Raw genomic sequence first — 17506 nt, 5'->3', positions numbered from 1 at the left:
GGGACATAAAGAAGGCTGAGCACCAAAGAATTGATGCTTTCGAACTGTGATGCTGGAGAAGAGTCTTGAAAGTCTCTTGGACAGCAAGGAGATGAAACCAGCCAATCCTAAAGGAAATCAACCCTGAATATTCACCTGAAGGATTGATGCTGAAGGTGAAGCTCCAATACTTTGGCCACCTGATGCAAAGAGCTGACTCATTGGAAAAGACCCTGATGTTGGGGAAGACTGAGGGCAGGAGGAGAAGGAGGTGACAGAAGATGAGATGGTTGGAATGGCATCACTAACTCAATGGACATGAGTTTGAGCAAACTCTGGGAGATAGTGAAGGACAGGGAAACTTGGCATGCTGCTGTTCATGGGGTCACAAAGAGTCAGACACGACTTAGCGACTAAACAACAACTCCCTGAGGCTTCAATTTCAGGAGATATTTGTAAGATTAATGGTCGTCTTACTTTACTTCTTCACCTCTTCCTGCTCTGTGTTCTATTTTTAAAAAATGGCATCCAGACCCCAATAAGATGGTTATTTTGAGACATTAGTCTTCCATCTTCTGGGTCTGCTGACTTTTCAAATAAAGTCATTATTCCTTACCTCATCTCCTGACTTATTGGCCTGATGTGTGACAAGCAGAGTGAACTTGAACTCAGCACCACACAGATTGCAATAAACCTTTCTCTGCTGCAAACTCCAATGTTTCAGTTTGTTTGGTCTCACTTTGCACTGGGCACATGAACTTGCATTAACAGTTTGTTTTCCCCACTAAAGTGAAAGTGTTAGTTGCTCAGTCATGTCCAGCTCTTTGCAACCCCATGGACTGTAGCCTGGCAGGCTCCTCTGTCCATGGAATTCTCCAGGCAAGAATAGTGGACTGGGTAGACACTCCCTACTCCAAGGGATCTACTAGAATGTACCTATACTGTTACCAAGTACAAGCTCACTCTGCTTGCTGCAGCACAGGCCAAACAATTGAAGATGAGGTGTTGAAGCAAGGAATATGACTTTATTCAGAGAGCTGGCTGACCAAGATGGCAGACTCATGTCTCAGAATAATGATCTTACTGGGGTCTGGATGCCAGATTCTTTTATACATCAGAGATGGAGGGAGGTGAGGAAACAAAGTAAAAAGGCCATTAATCTTGCAAATATTTCCTAAAATGGCAGCCTTAGGGAGGGGATGTGTTAATTTCTGTTTTCTTGCAGCCATCCACAGATGGACAGGGTCAAGATGTCTCCCTTAACATAGGCACTTTGAATTAATATTCAGGCAGAAGGGCAGGGTTCTCTGAGGCAGGTCATCATGTATGATTATAATAACAAAAGCAGTGAATAGTAAGTCAAACAAACAGTTCCAACATGGAGTCAAAATTGGCTTTTCCTTACAACAATATGACAACAGAAACCACGTCTATTTTTTGCCTACCACTTTATCCTTAGTGGCTTTCCTGGTTGCTCAGACGGTAAAGAATCTGCCTGCAATGCAGGGGACCCAGGTTCGATCCCTAGGTCTGGAAGATCCCCTGGAGAAGGAAATGGCAACACTCTCCACTATTTTTGCCTGGGAAATCTCATGGACAGAGGAGCCTGGTGGGCTACAGTCCATGGGTTTGCAAAGAATCAGACAGTACTGCGCAACTAACACTTTTAATTTTTAACACTTTTTTTTTTTTTTTTTTAAATCCCTAGTGTCCCAAACACTGTTTGGGTCTTGTTAAGCCCTTAAGAAATATTTTGGAAAGAATCAACAAATGAAAGTTCTAATAAGAGACATGAATTTTCTGACACACAATGTCAATTTATAAATACTTGCCTTTGCATATGCTATTTCCCTTCCTGGAATATCCTTCAGTATATTAATCTGCCCCTCATCTGTTTAACAGTTACCTATACTTCCTTCAAAATTCAAGATATAGGATAAGCATTATCTTCTTTGTACAACTTTTCTTGATGTCTCCATATGATTTTAGATGCTTTTTATCCTGTAATCTCATCATATTTTGTACCTGCCTCTATTTAAGGACTTTTATATTATTGTGCAGCTATCTGTGCATATGTCTTCTTTAACTACTAGATCGAATAGTCATTAAGAGCATGAGTTGTATCTTATCTCTGTAGTTCAGCACATATCCCAAAGTATATAATAGTACTAGTATAAATATGTTGAATGATTCAACTGAATGAGATAAAATCTAGCTAAATTCAAATAGTCCTTTTTGCTCCTATTTAAATAATTATTGTATTATATATTATACATTTATATATAAAGACAATGAATATAACAATGAACATATTTACCCATATTTTCATTAATCAGTAAGATGTCATTAATAGAAATAAAGTTTCCTATATATCCATGTCTGAAAAAAAATGGAAAATATCTCATAAATGTTTACATTATCTTGAGTTGGACTCTGATTATCTCTTTTGTATTGTTCCAAAACTGAAAAAGCAGGTAATGAGCTTTGGCCTGTATTTTTATGGTTATCCTGAGATCACAAGATGAAGCAAGGGAAGGCTTGATTCTAAATTGTCCTAAAAAATAGCCTTGCAAACTTTGGTCAGATATTTCTAAAAAGTTGTCCTTTAATTTTCCTATGGAACCCAGATACTGTTTTTAAGGGTCAAAATAACAATAGGAATGCTGTAGAATGAAACTTCCTGAGAAATTGAGTGTTATTTAGACTTAATCCAACTTGTGCTTTTCATGTGTCAACAAGATGATGCTATGAAAGTGCTGCACTTAGTTCAGTATAGTTCAGTCACTTGGTCATGTCCGACTCTGCAACCCCATGGACTGCAGCACGCCAGGCCTCCCTGTCCAACACCAACTCCCAGAGTTTATGCAAACTCATGTCCATTGAGTTGGTGATGCCATCCAACCATCTCATTCTCTATCATCCCCTTCTCCTACGGCTTTCAATCTTTCCCAGCATCAGGGTCTTTTCCAATGAATCAGTTCTTTGCATCAGGTGGCCAAAGTACTGGAGTTTCAGCTTCAGCATCAGTCCTTCCAATGAATATTCAGGACTGATTTTCTTTAGGATGGACTGGTCCTTGTTGTCCAAGGGACTCTCAAGAGTCTTCTCCAACACCACAGTTCAAAAACATCAATCTTCAGTGTTCAGCTTTCTTTATAGTCCAACTCACACATCCATACATGACTACTGGTAAAACCATAGCTTTGACTAGATGGACCTTTGATGCTGTCTAGGTTGGTCATAACTTTACTTCCAAGGAGCAAGTGTCTTTTAATTTCATGGCTGAAGTCAACATCTGCAGTGATTTTGGAGCCCAAGAAAATAAAGTCTCACACTGTTTGCATTGTTTCCCCATCTATTTGCAATGAAGTAATGGGATCAGATGCCATGATCTTAGTTTTCTAAATGTTGAGTTTTAAGCCAACTTTTTTCACTCTCCTCTTTCACTTTCAAGAGGCTCTTTAGTTCTTCTTCGCTTTCTGCCATAAGGGTTATGTCCTCCGCATATCTGAGGTTACAGATATTTCTCCTGGAAATCTTGATTCCAGCTTGTGCTTTATCCAGTCCAGTCCAGCATTTCTCATGATGTACTCTGCATATAAGTTAAATAAGCAGTATAACAATATACAGCCTTGATGTACTCCTTTCCCAATTTGGAACCAGTCTGTTGTTCCATGTCTAGTTCTAACTGTTGCTTCTTGACCTGCATACAGATTTCTCAGGAGGCAGGTCAAGTGGTCTGGTATTCCCATCTCTTTCAGAATTTTCCACAGTTTGTTGTGATCCACACAGTCAAAGGCTTTGGCAGAGTCAATAAAGTAGAAGTAGATGTTTTTTCTGGAACTCTGTTGCTTTTTTGATGATCCAGTGGATGTTGGCAATTTGATCTCTGGTTCCTCTGCCTTTTCTAAATCCAGCTTGAACATGTGGAAGTTCATGGTTCATGAACTGTTGAAGCCTGGCTTGGAGAATGTTGAGCATACTTTGTTAGCATGTGAGATGAGTGCAATTGTGCACTTAATATGCTAGCAAATTTGGAAAATTCAGCAGTGGCCACAGGACTGGAAAAGGTCAGTTTTCATTCCAATCCCAAAGAAAGGCAATGCCAAAGAATGCTCAAACTACTGCACAATTGCACTCATCTCACACACTAGCAAAGTAATGCTCAAAATTCTCCAAGCGAGGCTCTAACAGTCACTAGATGAATAAATTATGGGGTGATAAATAGTGTCAAGCTTTCATTTTAAGTTTTGAGCCTAGGTTTCCCTCTGTACCCATGTTCTTGGGTCCACCGTGAAGTATTTACTGCGTAAGGGAACCACTAACTTCATCATGCTTCTGAATATCTGTACCTCCTCTGTTCTGTCCTTCAAAACAAGCACAAGGGCATTCCGCATAGACTCCTGTCTTATTAAACTCCACTTTTTTGTCCAATTCAGATTAAAATGAAAGATCTAATGGCCATCTTTTTCTATTCATCCAAGTCTATTTTCAGGTGAGTAATCTCTTGGTCTGCTTCTCCTTCTGCCCTCCTTAATCAGCACCGTTCCTTCTTCATATTTCATATTCTCATCCTCCCTTCTCCTTTCTTCTCTTTTCTATTCCTCCTCCAAAACTTAAACTTATTCTCTAATTTCCTTTTATTACTTAGCTTTCCCCCTATCCTGTTCTCCTCATTCTTTCTGTTTTCTTTCTCCTCTGTTGGTCTCAATCTCTGTATCTGTTCATTTCCCTTTTGCCTATCACTCTTCCCTCTAGCTTCTCTTCCATTTTCTTACTGCCTTTTATCCATCCATATCTCATCATCTTTAAATCTCTCCAACCACCTCATTCCATACATTCTCTCTTCTATTTACACCTACTTCACTCCATTTCCTCTTCAAACTCTTTCATGCACTTTATTACAAGTGTATCTCTCTTCTATTTCTCCACTTATCTCTATCTCTTCAAATTCTCCTTCATAGATTATAACTACTCATATTTCTACTCTGTCCAGTCCTCCCCACCTCCTTTTCAACATTTATGTCTAATTTCATGTCTGAAATTTTTCATGAAGTGCAAGAAGAGGTATCCCTCCTTCTTTACAAGGAAAATGTTCACTAAAGTTTGGATACCATCTCCTGACAATTTTCTCTGGAAACCTGATGTCAGAAAAACCCTATTTCCACTGTATCTTCAATCTTTGACTTTCTAGTAGCCACTTTCAGCTATCTCACAAATATGTGCCAGTCTCTACATTCAAAAAATAACTATTTCCTTTACTCCTGCATATATTAATTATATATGCATCCCTTTCATTTTCAAGAACATTCCCAGAAAGTATTTTCTATGTTTGCTACCTCTATGCCAAGTCCTAAAAACTCATCATTGCACTAATCATTCCACTGAAACACTGTATGTGAAGAACACCAATGTCTTCCATGTTACCAAACCTAATACATACTTTCAATTCTCTATATTACTAGATATCTTTGTAATAGCCAACAATATTGTAGAGATGTATAAGTAATAGTTAGGAGCATAAACTTGCAACCAAACTGCCAAAGTATGAAGGATCAACCATTTACTACCTAGGTGATAATGGAAAATGTTCTTAATAGCTCTGTGTCTCAGATTCCTTATTTGTAATGTTGGAATAACAGTAAGTACAATGAGTATAAGAGTCACTGGCACATTGTAAGCACTATATTGATGGCAACTATTGTAGTTATTATGCTATTATTGTGTTATTAGTATTGATCACTTCATCTTTTTGAAACTCTTTACTCCTTTGATTTATTAGTCAAAGTGGATTCTATCAGTATGTAGTACTAATCATAAAATATCAGTGTCCTAAAAAAACAAAGTCTTATTTCTCATTCATACTATTTATCTATCTCAGGTTGTGGGGAGGGATGTTCTCTTCTGTTATCTTTAATAAGGGACACAGAATAATAGAGCCAAGATCATCTGGCATAATGCTACTCACCATGGCCAGGGGAGAGGAACATAGAAACTCATGTACTGGCTTTTAAAAGTTTCCAAACTTTCAAATAGATAAAGAAAAAGACCTACTGAACAGCACAGGGAATGATATTCAATATCCTGTAACAGCCTATAGTATCAAAGAATCTGAATATATATATATATATATATATGAATCACTTTGCTGCACACCTGAAACTAACACATTATAAATCAACTATACTTTTTAAAAAGATAAATGAACTTTAACACCAGTGCTGCAAATTAATTGAACAAAATGATATTTCATTTCAGTTCAGTTCAGTTCAGTCACTCAGTCAGGTCCGACTCTTTGTGACCACATGAATTGCAGCACACCAGGTCTCCCTGTCCATCACCAACTCCTGGAGTTAATTCAAACTCTTGTCCATTGAGTCAGTGATGCCATCCAGCCATCTCATCCTCTGTCGTCCCCTTCTCCTCCTGCCCCCAATCCCTCCCAGCATCAGAGTCTTTTCCAATGAGTTAACTCTTTGCATGAGGTGGCCAAAGTATTGGAGTTTCAGTTTAGCATCATTCCTTCCAAAGAACACCCAGGACTGATCTCCTTTAGAATGGACTGGTTGGATCTCCTTGCAGTCCAAGGGACTCTCAACAGTCTTCTCCAACACCACAGTTCAAAAGTATCAATTCTTCGGCACTCAGCTTTCTTCACAGTCCAACTCTCACATCCATATGTGACCACTGGGTGAACCATGGCCTTCACTAGATTGACCTTTATTGGCAATGTCTCTGCTTTTGAATATGCTATCTAGGTTGGTCATAACTTTCCTTCCAAGGAGTAAGTGTCTTTTAATTTTAGGGCTGCAATCACCATCTCCAGTGATTTTGAAGCCCCCAAAAATAAAGTCTGACATGGTTTCCACTGTTTCCCCATCTATTTCCCATGAAGTGATGGGACAAGATGCCCTGATCTTTGTTGTCTGAATGTTGAGCTTTAAGCCAACTTTTTCACTCTCCTCTTTCACCTTCATCAAGAGGCTTTTTAGTTCCTATTCACTTTCTGCCATAAGCGTGGTGTCATCTGCATATCTGAGGTTATTGATATTTCTCCGGGCAATCTTGATCCCAGCTTGTGGAATCTTCCAGCCCAGCATTTCTCATGATGTACTCTGCATAGAAGTTAAATAAGCAGGGTGACAATATACAGCCCTGACATACTTCTTTTCCTATTTGGAATCAGTCTGTTGTTCCATGTCCAGTTCTAACTGTTGCTTCCTGACCTGCATATAGGTTTCTCAAGAGGCAGGTCAGGTGGTCTGGTATTCCCATCTCTTTCAGAATTTTCCACAGTTTATTGTGATCCACACAGTCAAAGGCTTTGGCATAGTCAATAAAGCAGAAGAAGATGTTTTTCTGGAACTGTCTTGCTTTTTCCATGATCCAGGGGATGTTGGCAATTTGATCTCTGGTACCTCTGCCTTTTCTAAAACCAGCTTGAACATCTGGAATTTCATAGTTCATGTATTGCTGAAGCCTGGCTTGGAGAATTTTGAGCATTACTTTACTAGCATGTGAGATGAGTGCAATTGTGCAGTAGTTTGAGCATTCTTTGGCATTGCCTTTATTTGCCATTGTGATGAAAACTGACCTCTTCCAGTGCTGTGGCCACTGCTGAGTTTTCCAAATGTGCTGGAATATTGAGTGCAGCACTTTCACAGCATCATCTTTTAGGATTTGAAATAGCTCAACTGGAATTCTATCACCTCCACTAGCTTTGTTCATAGTGATGCTTTCTAAGGCCCACTTGACTTCACATTCCAGGATGTCTGGCTCTAGGTGAGTGATCACACCATCGTGATTATCTGGGTCGTGAAGATCTTTTTTGTACAGTTCTTCTGTGTATTCTTGCCACCTCTTCTTAATCTCTTCTGCTTCTGTTAGGTCCATACCATTTCTGTCCTTTATCGAGCCCATCTTTGCATGAAATGTTCCCTTGGTATCTCTAATTTTCTTGAAGCAATCTCTAGTCTTTTCCATTCTGTTTTTTCCTCTATTTCTTTGCATTGATCACTGAGGAAGGCTTTCTTATCTCTTCTTGCTATTCTTTGGAACTCTGCATTCAGATGCTTATATCTTTCCTTTTCTCCTTTGCTTTTTGCTTCTCTTCTTTTCACAGCTATTTGTAAGGCCTCCCCAGACAGCCATTTTTCTTTTTTCCATTTCTTTTCCATGGGGATGGTCTTGATCCCTGCCTCCCGTACAATGTCAATGATACTTAATTGTATGAATTAAAAAGTACAATATTCTAGTTCCTGAGTGATCACAGTGTTTCCAAAGTGTATTGATATGGAAGCAGTTATAATAGTTTCCACTAACCACAAAACTTTTGAACAGAGATGAAAATTTTAAAACATACACCTTAAATAAAGTTTCCAATCCTTCCTCAGAAATCACACATGTTATTTCCACTCACATTTGGTTAGCCAAAGCCAGTCATTTGTCCAAGGTTCTATGAAAGTGAAATACTAACACATATCCAGAGGGAAGTGAACTGGAAATAGTGGAAGTAGCAGTATTGACTACCACACTTAACTTTGAAGATACTACACACTAGTAGTTATATTAACACCTTCCTTTCTTTTTCTTCTTGTTCTCCTTCATAGGTTCTTCTTTCTTCCCTTCTGCTTTAATGATAGTAATGGTACATGATTGAATGCTTGGCATGATTTTCCTCTCGCTGAATATACTTTCCTGAAGTGATCACACCCACGTACATGGTTGTACCATCATACTGACAATACCAAAATTTACCTCTCTTGCTTGTGTCTCTCTTCTGGTCTTATGACTTGAATATTCAACTGCTATTAGACTTCTGCAAGGAGATCCAACCAGTCCATTCTGAAGGAGATCAGCCCTGGGATTTCTTTGGAAGGAATGATGCTAAAGCTGAAACTCCAGTACTTTGGCCACCTCATGCAAAGAGTTGACTCATTGGAAAAGACTCTGATGCTGGGAGGGACTGAGGGCAGGAGGAGAAGGGGACGACAGAGGATGAGATGGCTGGATGGCATCACTGACTTGATGGACATGAGTCTGAGTGAACTCCAGGAGTTGGTGATGGACAGGGAGGCCTGGCGTGCTGTGATTCATGGGGTCGCAAAGAGACACGACTGAGCAACTGAACTGAACTGAACTGATTAGACTTCTGCCTGTGGATAATTTACAATCGTCTTAAGCTTATCTTGCCCAAAATTAACCTCACAGATTTATTCTATCTAAACTTTTCCTAAATCTCACGTCATGTCCCCCAGTTTGTAACACCATCATTCACCATTTTCCTCAGGTACCTTCTGCCTTGGCTCCTCCTCTTTGCTCTCATTCTGACACTGGTAGTTGTTACTATTTCCTCAGTGTACCTCCCTTTCTCCATTTTAATCCATTGCTCTGTGTTGGAGTTTCACCACTCCTCATCTAAACTGTTTAAGCTGTCTCCTAACCAGCTTCCCTATTTCCACTCTTGTTCCCTTAAAATGCATCCTTTGCTCAGTAACTAGGGTACCATATATAGCATTAAAAAACCTGACCACCTCATTTTCTTGCTTATAATATACCATTGAATTTCCTCCAACTGCTCAATTGGTTTTCTCTGCCTGGATGTCCCTCCTCTCTTCGCTCCACTTTCCACCTACAATTTTCTTGACTACATTGGCAATAAAACAAAACTGAATGCCAATACTAATAATCAGGAACTTGGGTGTTAACCTCATCCAGCAACTCTTTGTTCAAGTTGATCCAAAAAATGAGTTAGATGACCTTTTCTTTCATAATTACTCATAAGTTTATCATTTAATTTTTTTGTGATTATCTACTAGGCATCTCCCTACTGTCTTAAAATCTTATCATCAATGTTTGCATACCCAGAACCTAGTCCAGGGCCATGTATGTATTAGGAGGTCAAACATGTTTGGTGAATAAATAAATGAATTAATGAATACTACTAATCTTCCATCAAAAATTTTGCTCCCTCCACTGTCTCTTGCTCTACTTCTCTATGTCTTCTTTTCTTTCTTCTCATTTACTTCATACTTTTCTCCAAATTTTCCTTTTACTTTTAGGATATTCTAATATCTAGCTTTTAAATTTTATTTTCTCCTTTTTTTAAAACCAAATTTTCTATTCTATTTTGCTCCTCTCATAGTCTCTCTTTTCTTTACTCATTTGTTCTTGAATGATTTATGTGTGTGTGTAGAAAAGATCTGGGAGTACACCAATAAAATAAATATATGTTAATTTTATTGACCTCATCTCCACATTATTCTTCCCACTTCTATCCACTTCCCTTTTCTCCATGATTCTCTCCTCTACTCTCTCAGCTCTTCTTCATTAATTCAACTCTTCTCTTAACAATTCACTTACTATCTATTTTTCCTTGTCCATCTTCTTGTCTCTCAGAAAAAATAAATAGTAAATTTAAAGTAAAGAAAGAATAGCATATACCATATAGGCAAGCACATTTCATATATTCATCACATGTTTATCAGCCTTGTATTATTTGAGATTCACTGTGTATAATAACAAATGCATAAACTTGAAATACCACAGAGTCTGCACTGAAAGATCATATTTTTCCCATTCAATAAATGTTCACTACGTTACTTAAGATTGATACTCATTAATGTAGGAGAGAGCTTTAGGAAGTGACAAATGACAGCAGAGCAACTAGAAAAATCAAAAAACAAGAACCAAGGAAGTTTTTCAATGTTGGGGCAAAGAATCTTACTGAACTGGAAAGGTATTTAAAGTTAATCATTTTGGTACAGGGAGGGAGGAGGGAGAGGGGTTCAGGATGGGGAACACGTGTATACCCGTGGCGGATTCATGTTGATGTATGGCAAAACCAATACAATATTGTAAAGTAATTAACCTCCAATTAAAATAAATAAATTTATATTAAAAATAAAGTTATTCATTTTAAAAGCAAAATTTCCTTACCTAAAAATTCTAATGATAATAATGAGTCACGAAAAATGTAAAAATTGTTATAGTTTTTATACTTTAGGAGTAGAAAAGTATGAAATATATATATTTCCACATACATATATGGAAATATATATATTATAAAAAGATATATTCTCAAGTTGTTTGGAAATTCATTTATTTCTCAGCATTCCCATGCAATGTGGCATGACATATTTGTTGCTATAATTTTGCATTTATATATATCTTACATTGTATGTTTCAGAAAATAGCTAACATCTCACTTGATTCTCATCATTCTGCACCATACAGATAGACTATTGCTGCAGTTAAACCTAGATGCTATTCTGTCACCATGTTCATGCCTGTGTATGTGGTTGTGAGTCTGTATTTAAGTACCCTTGACTTTGTATAGGGATTCCCTGGTGGCTCAGATGGTAAAGAATCTGCCTGCAATGCAGTAGACCCTGATTCAATCCTTAGGTCGGAAAGATCCCCTGAAGAAGGGAATGACAACCCACTCTAGTATCTTGCCTGGAGAATTCCATGGACTGAGGAGCCTGGTGGGCTATAGTCCATGGGGTCGCAAAGAGTTGGACATGACTGAAAAACTTTCGTTTTCACTTCACTTTCACTTTGACTATGTATACACCTGTGTATTACATGTCTTTGAGTACACATAAACATTTATACATTGTGAAAGTATATCTCTGTGTGTCTGAAAATGTTCATATGGACAATTCTCTATTTTTCATTGAAATAGAGTTGATTTGCAATATTGTGTTAGTTTCAGGTATACAGCACAGTGATCAGTTATATATATATATATATATATATATATATATATATATATTTCAGATTACTTTCCTTTATGATAAGTATTGAGTATAGTTTCCCATGCAGTAACAATTAGTCCTTGTTTTTTTTTTAAATCTACTTTATATATAGTAGTGTGTATCTGTTAATCTCAAACACAAACTCCTTATTTATCCCTTTCACCTCCATTTCAACCATTTTGGTAAACATGTTTGTTTTCTATGTCTGTGAGTCTATTTCTGTTTTGTATAGGATTCATTTGTATTATTTTTTAGATTCCACATATAAGTGATAGTACATAATATTCATCTTTGTCTGACTTACTTCACTTAGTATATTTTCTAGGTCCATCCATGCTATTGCAAATGGCAGTATTTCATTATATTGTTATGGCTGAGTAATATTCCACTGTGTGTGTGTGTGTATCACATCTTCTTAAAGCAATCATCTATTAATGGACACTTGTGTTGTTTCCATGTTTTGGCTATTGTAAATAGTGCTGCTATAAACATAGGGGTGCATGTATCTTTTCAAATTATAGTTTTGTCCAGGTATGTGCCCAGGAGTGGGATTGCTGGGTCATATGGTAGCTCTATGTTCAGTTTTTTAAGGAACCTCCATACAGCTCTCCATAGTAGCTGTCCTATATACATACCCACCAACAGTGTAGGAGGGTTCTCTTTCCTCCACACCCTTTACAGAACTTATTAATTTATAGGCTTTTTAATGATAGCCATTCTGATCAGTATGAGATGATACCTCATTGTGGTTTTGATTTGCATTTCTCTGATAATTAGTGAGTGATGATGAGCAGTTTTTCATGTGCTTGTTAGCCAACTCTGTATTTATATGTGTATATATAATATTAGGTCTGTAAGTACACATGCCTGTAGCTATGTTAGGAAATGTATGCCTCTATGTGCATTTCTAATTTGTAAGTTTGCTTTCAACCCTGTTCCTACCCCCATGATACTTTAGATGAGCCAGGGCACTCTCTGACCTCATTGTGTAGAGGAGGGTTCCATTGTCCACCAGTCTGAGCAGCTTGTTAGGTGTGGTCATGTTATGGGCCACTGATTTCTTGCCATTGTGGAAGAAGGTGTCAGGGGTCCAGATCTTACTAGCCAGGAGATTATTCAGTGGAAGGATCTTCATGGGTCCATCAAATTTCAGTCTTTCATCATGCCATGTCTGTCGAAAAAATACATCAATGGTGTACTCCTAAGGACAAAAAGAGAGAACAACATTTCAGCAGAATTCTGGTGAGGATCCACAGTGCCCTTAGCAAATATTAATTACTTTGCAGTATTTCCTCTGATGCAGAGAAGCAGCAATCTATTGACAGTAGTTACTGGCAAGTAGGGCAAATGACTATGATTGAGAAATAATGTCATGGTAATCAATAAGTACATAAATAATATGTCCGAGAAGATTTCACTTAGGAAGATCACTGCCAATGCTGCCCTGCACATCATACAATCTGAACACAAGACTTTGCCTTATGAAAAGGCAAGAGCTCCCTTCTCTATGCAGTGGCATCTCTAATAAGTGCAAACTCCTAACCTTGTCTCTTCTACTAAATGATCCCATATGAACATCAAAAGCCAATATAACAACTGCCATACAACTAAAACCTTAAATTTTAAAACACATTTCATTTGATTCTCAAACTAACAGTGTATCTAATGAGTTAATATCTTATCTTCAATAAGTCAAGCATCTTTACAGATAAGGAAAAACAAACACACAAATAGAAAAATGGGTAAATGACATGAACAGAAAAATTCATGAAACAGATAGAAATTGTTAATAAACATGGAGAAAATTTTCAAAATTGCCATTCATCTAAATACAAACTCAAAGAACAATAAACATTACTGATGTTGGTAACAGCAGACTAAATCATTTGGATATATCTTCTTGTAGTTATTAATCATAAAATTTGAACCAAAACATAGATAGATAGACAATTTGAAATCAATGGGAAATGACTGAAAGCAGACAGAAACTTGAAGAAAGTTTACTCTTGAAAGATAGCAACAGCAACGGGTTAAAATTGGGTTTGTGGCTTTCTTTTCTAAAGGTGATCTCCCAAACCTAGAATTTCTATGTCCAATATCACAGCCTTAATGGCTCAAAGTGGATAATCATCTGGAATCTTAGGGGGTAGGAATCCTGGAAGCAAGAGAGTCACTGAGGGGATGGGAACTCAAACCCCAGTATATACTTTGCCCCAAACCCTGGCTGACCACTACATACAAATGAAAACTCTGGGGCTCTGGGAAAAAGGCAGACAGAAACAATAAGGGAATCCTCCAGTAAATGAAAGATGACAAATCTGTGGTGGGTGATGTTTGTGTATTTGGCAGAAATCAGAAAAATTATTGGCTTAATATACCTCAGAAGAAAGAGCTCAAAGTTGACCAAAGAACTGAAAATTCAGGGGGAAGCCTTGAGAAAAAACCAAAACCATTCAAAGGGTAAGTCTGAAATTCTGAGTACAAACTCTGCCCAAATCTTTGACTGGTCACTAAACTACACAAGGGATAGGGGACACATCTAGGTAGTCAGGTAAAACAAGGCAGTCAGCAGCTGCTTAAAATATGTTGTTGTTGTTGAGTCACTAAGTCGTATTCAACTCTTTGCGACTTCTTGGACTGTAGCCTGCCAGGTTCTTCTGTCTCTGGTATTTTCCAGGCAAGAATACTGAAGTGGGCTGCCATTTCCTTCTCCAGGGGATCTTCTCAACCCAGGGATCAAACCTGCGTCTCCTGCATTATATAAGGATTCTTTAACACTGAGCCACTAGGGAAGCCCCCTCAGTGGCTTCTAATTATATTTGGAATAAATACCAATACCTTTTCCTTACCTAGAAAGTACTTCATAAACTGGCCCTTATTTTCTCTAAGCTCTTCTCCAACCACTGTACCTCCATAAATTAGCCAGTCTGGCTTTTCTCCTTCTCTAGAACGCTAAGAGGAGAAGGAAATAGCAACCCACTCCAGTGTTCTTGCCTAGAGAATCCTATGGACAGTGGAGCCTGGTGGGCTGCCATCTATGGGGTCGCACAGAATCGGACATGACTGAAGTGACTTAGCATGCATGCATGCATTGGAGAAGAAAATGGCAAACCACTCCAGTATTCTTGCCTGAAGAATCCTAGGGACAGAGGAGCCTGGTGGGCTGCCATCTATGGGGTTGCACAGAGTCGGACACGACTGAAGCAACTTAGCAGCAGCAGAACATTAAGAAAACCCCTGCTTAAGGATTAAGATATTATATAATCTATTATCTAAACTGGAACATTTTTGAGAATGAGAGGAGGCTTTATCAATAATTATATCAGAATGACAGGTGTAAGCCAGGACTATGCCAGGTTTAAAACTGGAATTAGATTCCCACACAAAACCAACACCCTGAAGGGCTCTGACCTCAGCATAGTGAAGTGAAGTGAATGTCGCTCACTTATGTCTGACTCTTTGCAACCCCATGGACAGTATAGTCCTTGGAATTCTCTAGGCCAGAATACTGGAGTGGGTAGCCTTTCCCTTCCCCAGGGGATCTTCCCAACCCAGGGATTAAACCCAGGTCTCTTGCATTGCAGGTGGATTCTTTACCAGCTAAGGCACAAGGGAAGCCCCTCAGCATAAGGGTGAATTAAATAAAATGAACTAGACAAAACCAATCCACAGCATGAAAATGAAGAAAGGAAACTTATCCAAGCATGAATTATGAAATAGAGAAGGGGTAAGGGGAAGCATTTCTACTGAGATTTAGCAACTTCAAATTTAATCTGAGCTAAATATTTAAATGTACACCTGGTTTGGGTCTTACAAACTGAGAAATTAACATAAAAATAGGTCTCAGGATGAGGATACCCCTAGACTGACTTACAAAAGCAAATACTCTAGAGGGGCATAGCCATAAATAAATGCTTGCTGAAAAAATATATGTAATTCACAACAATAAAACACCTAAGGAAATGGTCATAAGCAAGAGTCAGCCAATACGATATATAGCTCACCCCTCAAGAACCTCACATATGAGGGCTTCCCTGATAGCTCAGTGGGTAAAGAATCTGCCTGCAATGCAGAAGACCTGGTTCAATTCCTGGGTCAGAAAGATCCACTGGAGAAGGGATAGGCTACCCACTACAGTATTCTTGGGCTTCTTTGGTGCCTCAGCTGGTAAAGAATCAGCTATCCCACGTTGAAGGTCAGGAAGGGCGGCAGTGAGGAGATACCCCTCGTCCAAGGTAAGGAGCATTGGCTGCGCTTTGCTGGAGCAGCCATGAAGAGATACCCCACGCCCAAGGTAAGAGAAACCCAAGTAAGACGGTAGGTGTTGCAAGAGGGCATCAGAGGGCAGACACACTGAAACCATACTCACAGAAAACTAGTCAATCTAATCACACTAGGACCACAGCCTTGTCTAACTCAATGAAACTAAGCCATGCCCGTGTGGCAACCCAAGATGGGTGGGTCATGGTGGAGAGATCTGACAGAATGTGGTCCACTGGAGAAGGGAATGGCAAACCACTTCAGTATTCTTGCCTTGAGAACCCCATGAAAAGGCAAAATGATAGGATACTGAAAGAGAAACTCCCCAGGTCAGTAGGTGCCCAATATGCTACTGGAGATCAGTGGAGAAATAACTCCAGAAAGAACGAAGGGATGGAGCCAAAGCAAAAAGAATACCCAGCTGTGGATGTGACTGGTGATAGAAGCAAGGTCCGATGCTGTAAAGAGCAATATTGCATAGGAACCTGGAATGTCAGGTCCATGAATCAAGGCAAATTGGAAGTGGTCAAACAAGAGATGGCAAGAGTGAATGTTGACATTCTAGGAATCAGCGAACTGAAATGGACTGGAATGGGTGAATTTAACTCAGATGACCATTATATCTACTACGGCAGGCAGGAATCCCTCAGAAGAAATGGAGTAGCCATCATGGTCAACAAAAGAGTCCGAAATGCAGTACTTGGATGCAATCTCAAAAACGACAGAATGATCTCTGTTCGTTTCCAAGGCAAACCATTCAATATCACAGTAATCCAAGTCTATGCCCCAACCAGTAATGCTGAAGAAGCTGAAGTTGAACGGTTCTATGAAGACCTACAAGACCTTTTAGAACTAACACCCAAAAAAGATGTCCTTTTCATTATAGGGGACTGGAATGCAAAAGTAGGAAGTCAAGAAACACCTGAAGTAACAGGCAAATTTGGCCTTGGAATATGGAATGAAGCAGGGCAAAGACTAATAGAGTTTTGCCAAGAAAATGCACTGGTCATAACAAACACCCTCTTCCAACAACACAAGAGAAGACTCTATACATGGACATCACCAGATGGTCAACACCAAAATCAGATTGATTATATTCTTTGTTGCCAAAGATGGAGAAGCTCTATACAGTCAGCAAAAACAAGACCAGGAGCTAACTGTGGCTCAGGCCATGAACTCCTTATTGCCAAATTCAGACTTAAATTGAAGAAAGTAGGGAAAACCACTAGACCCTTCAGGTATGACCTAAATCAAATCCCTTATGATTATACAGTGGAAGTGAGAAATAGATTTAAGGGCCTAGAACTGATAGATAGAGTGCCTGATGAGCTATGGAATGAGGTTTGTGACATTGTACAGGAGATAGGGATCAAGACCATCCCCATGGAAAAGAAATGGAAAAAAGAAAAATGGCTGTCTGGGGAGGCCTTACAAATAGCTGTGAAAAGAAGAGAAGTGAAAAGCAAAGGAGAAAAGGAAAGATATGAACATCAGAATGCAGAGTTCCA

General features: G+C 38.8%; 1 protein-coding gene across 1 annotated transcript in view; it reads right to left on the bottom strand.

Moving 5' to 3' along the window:
* Nucleotides 1-17506, bottom strand: part of GABRA3 (gamma-aminobutyric acid type A receptor alpha3 subunit) — a 242008-nt gene that overhangs the window by 65785 nt on the left and 158717 nt on the right. The window contains exon 5 of the mRNA XM_027534361.1: nucleotides 12719-12939. Coding sequence (XP_027390162.1) covers nucleotides 12719-12939 — 221 coding nt within the window. The remainder of the gene's footprint in view (nucleotides 1-12718; nucleotides 12940-17506) is intronic.

The sequence above is a fragment of the Bos indicus x Bos taurus genome, chromosome X, assembly GCF_003369695.1.
Source record: "Bos indicus x Bos taurus breed Angus x Brahman F1 hybrid chromosome X, Bos_hybrid_MaternalHap_v2.0, whole genome shotgun sequence".
Taxonomy (NCBI): Eukaryota; Metazoa; Chordata; class Mammalia; order Artiodactyla; family Bovidae; genus Bos; species Bos indicus x Bos taurus.
This window is presented reverse-complemented; position numbering and strand designations above follow the sequence as displayed.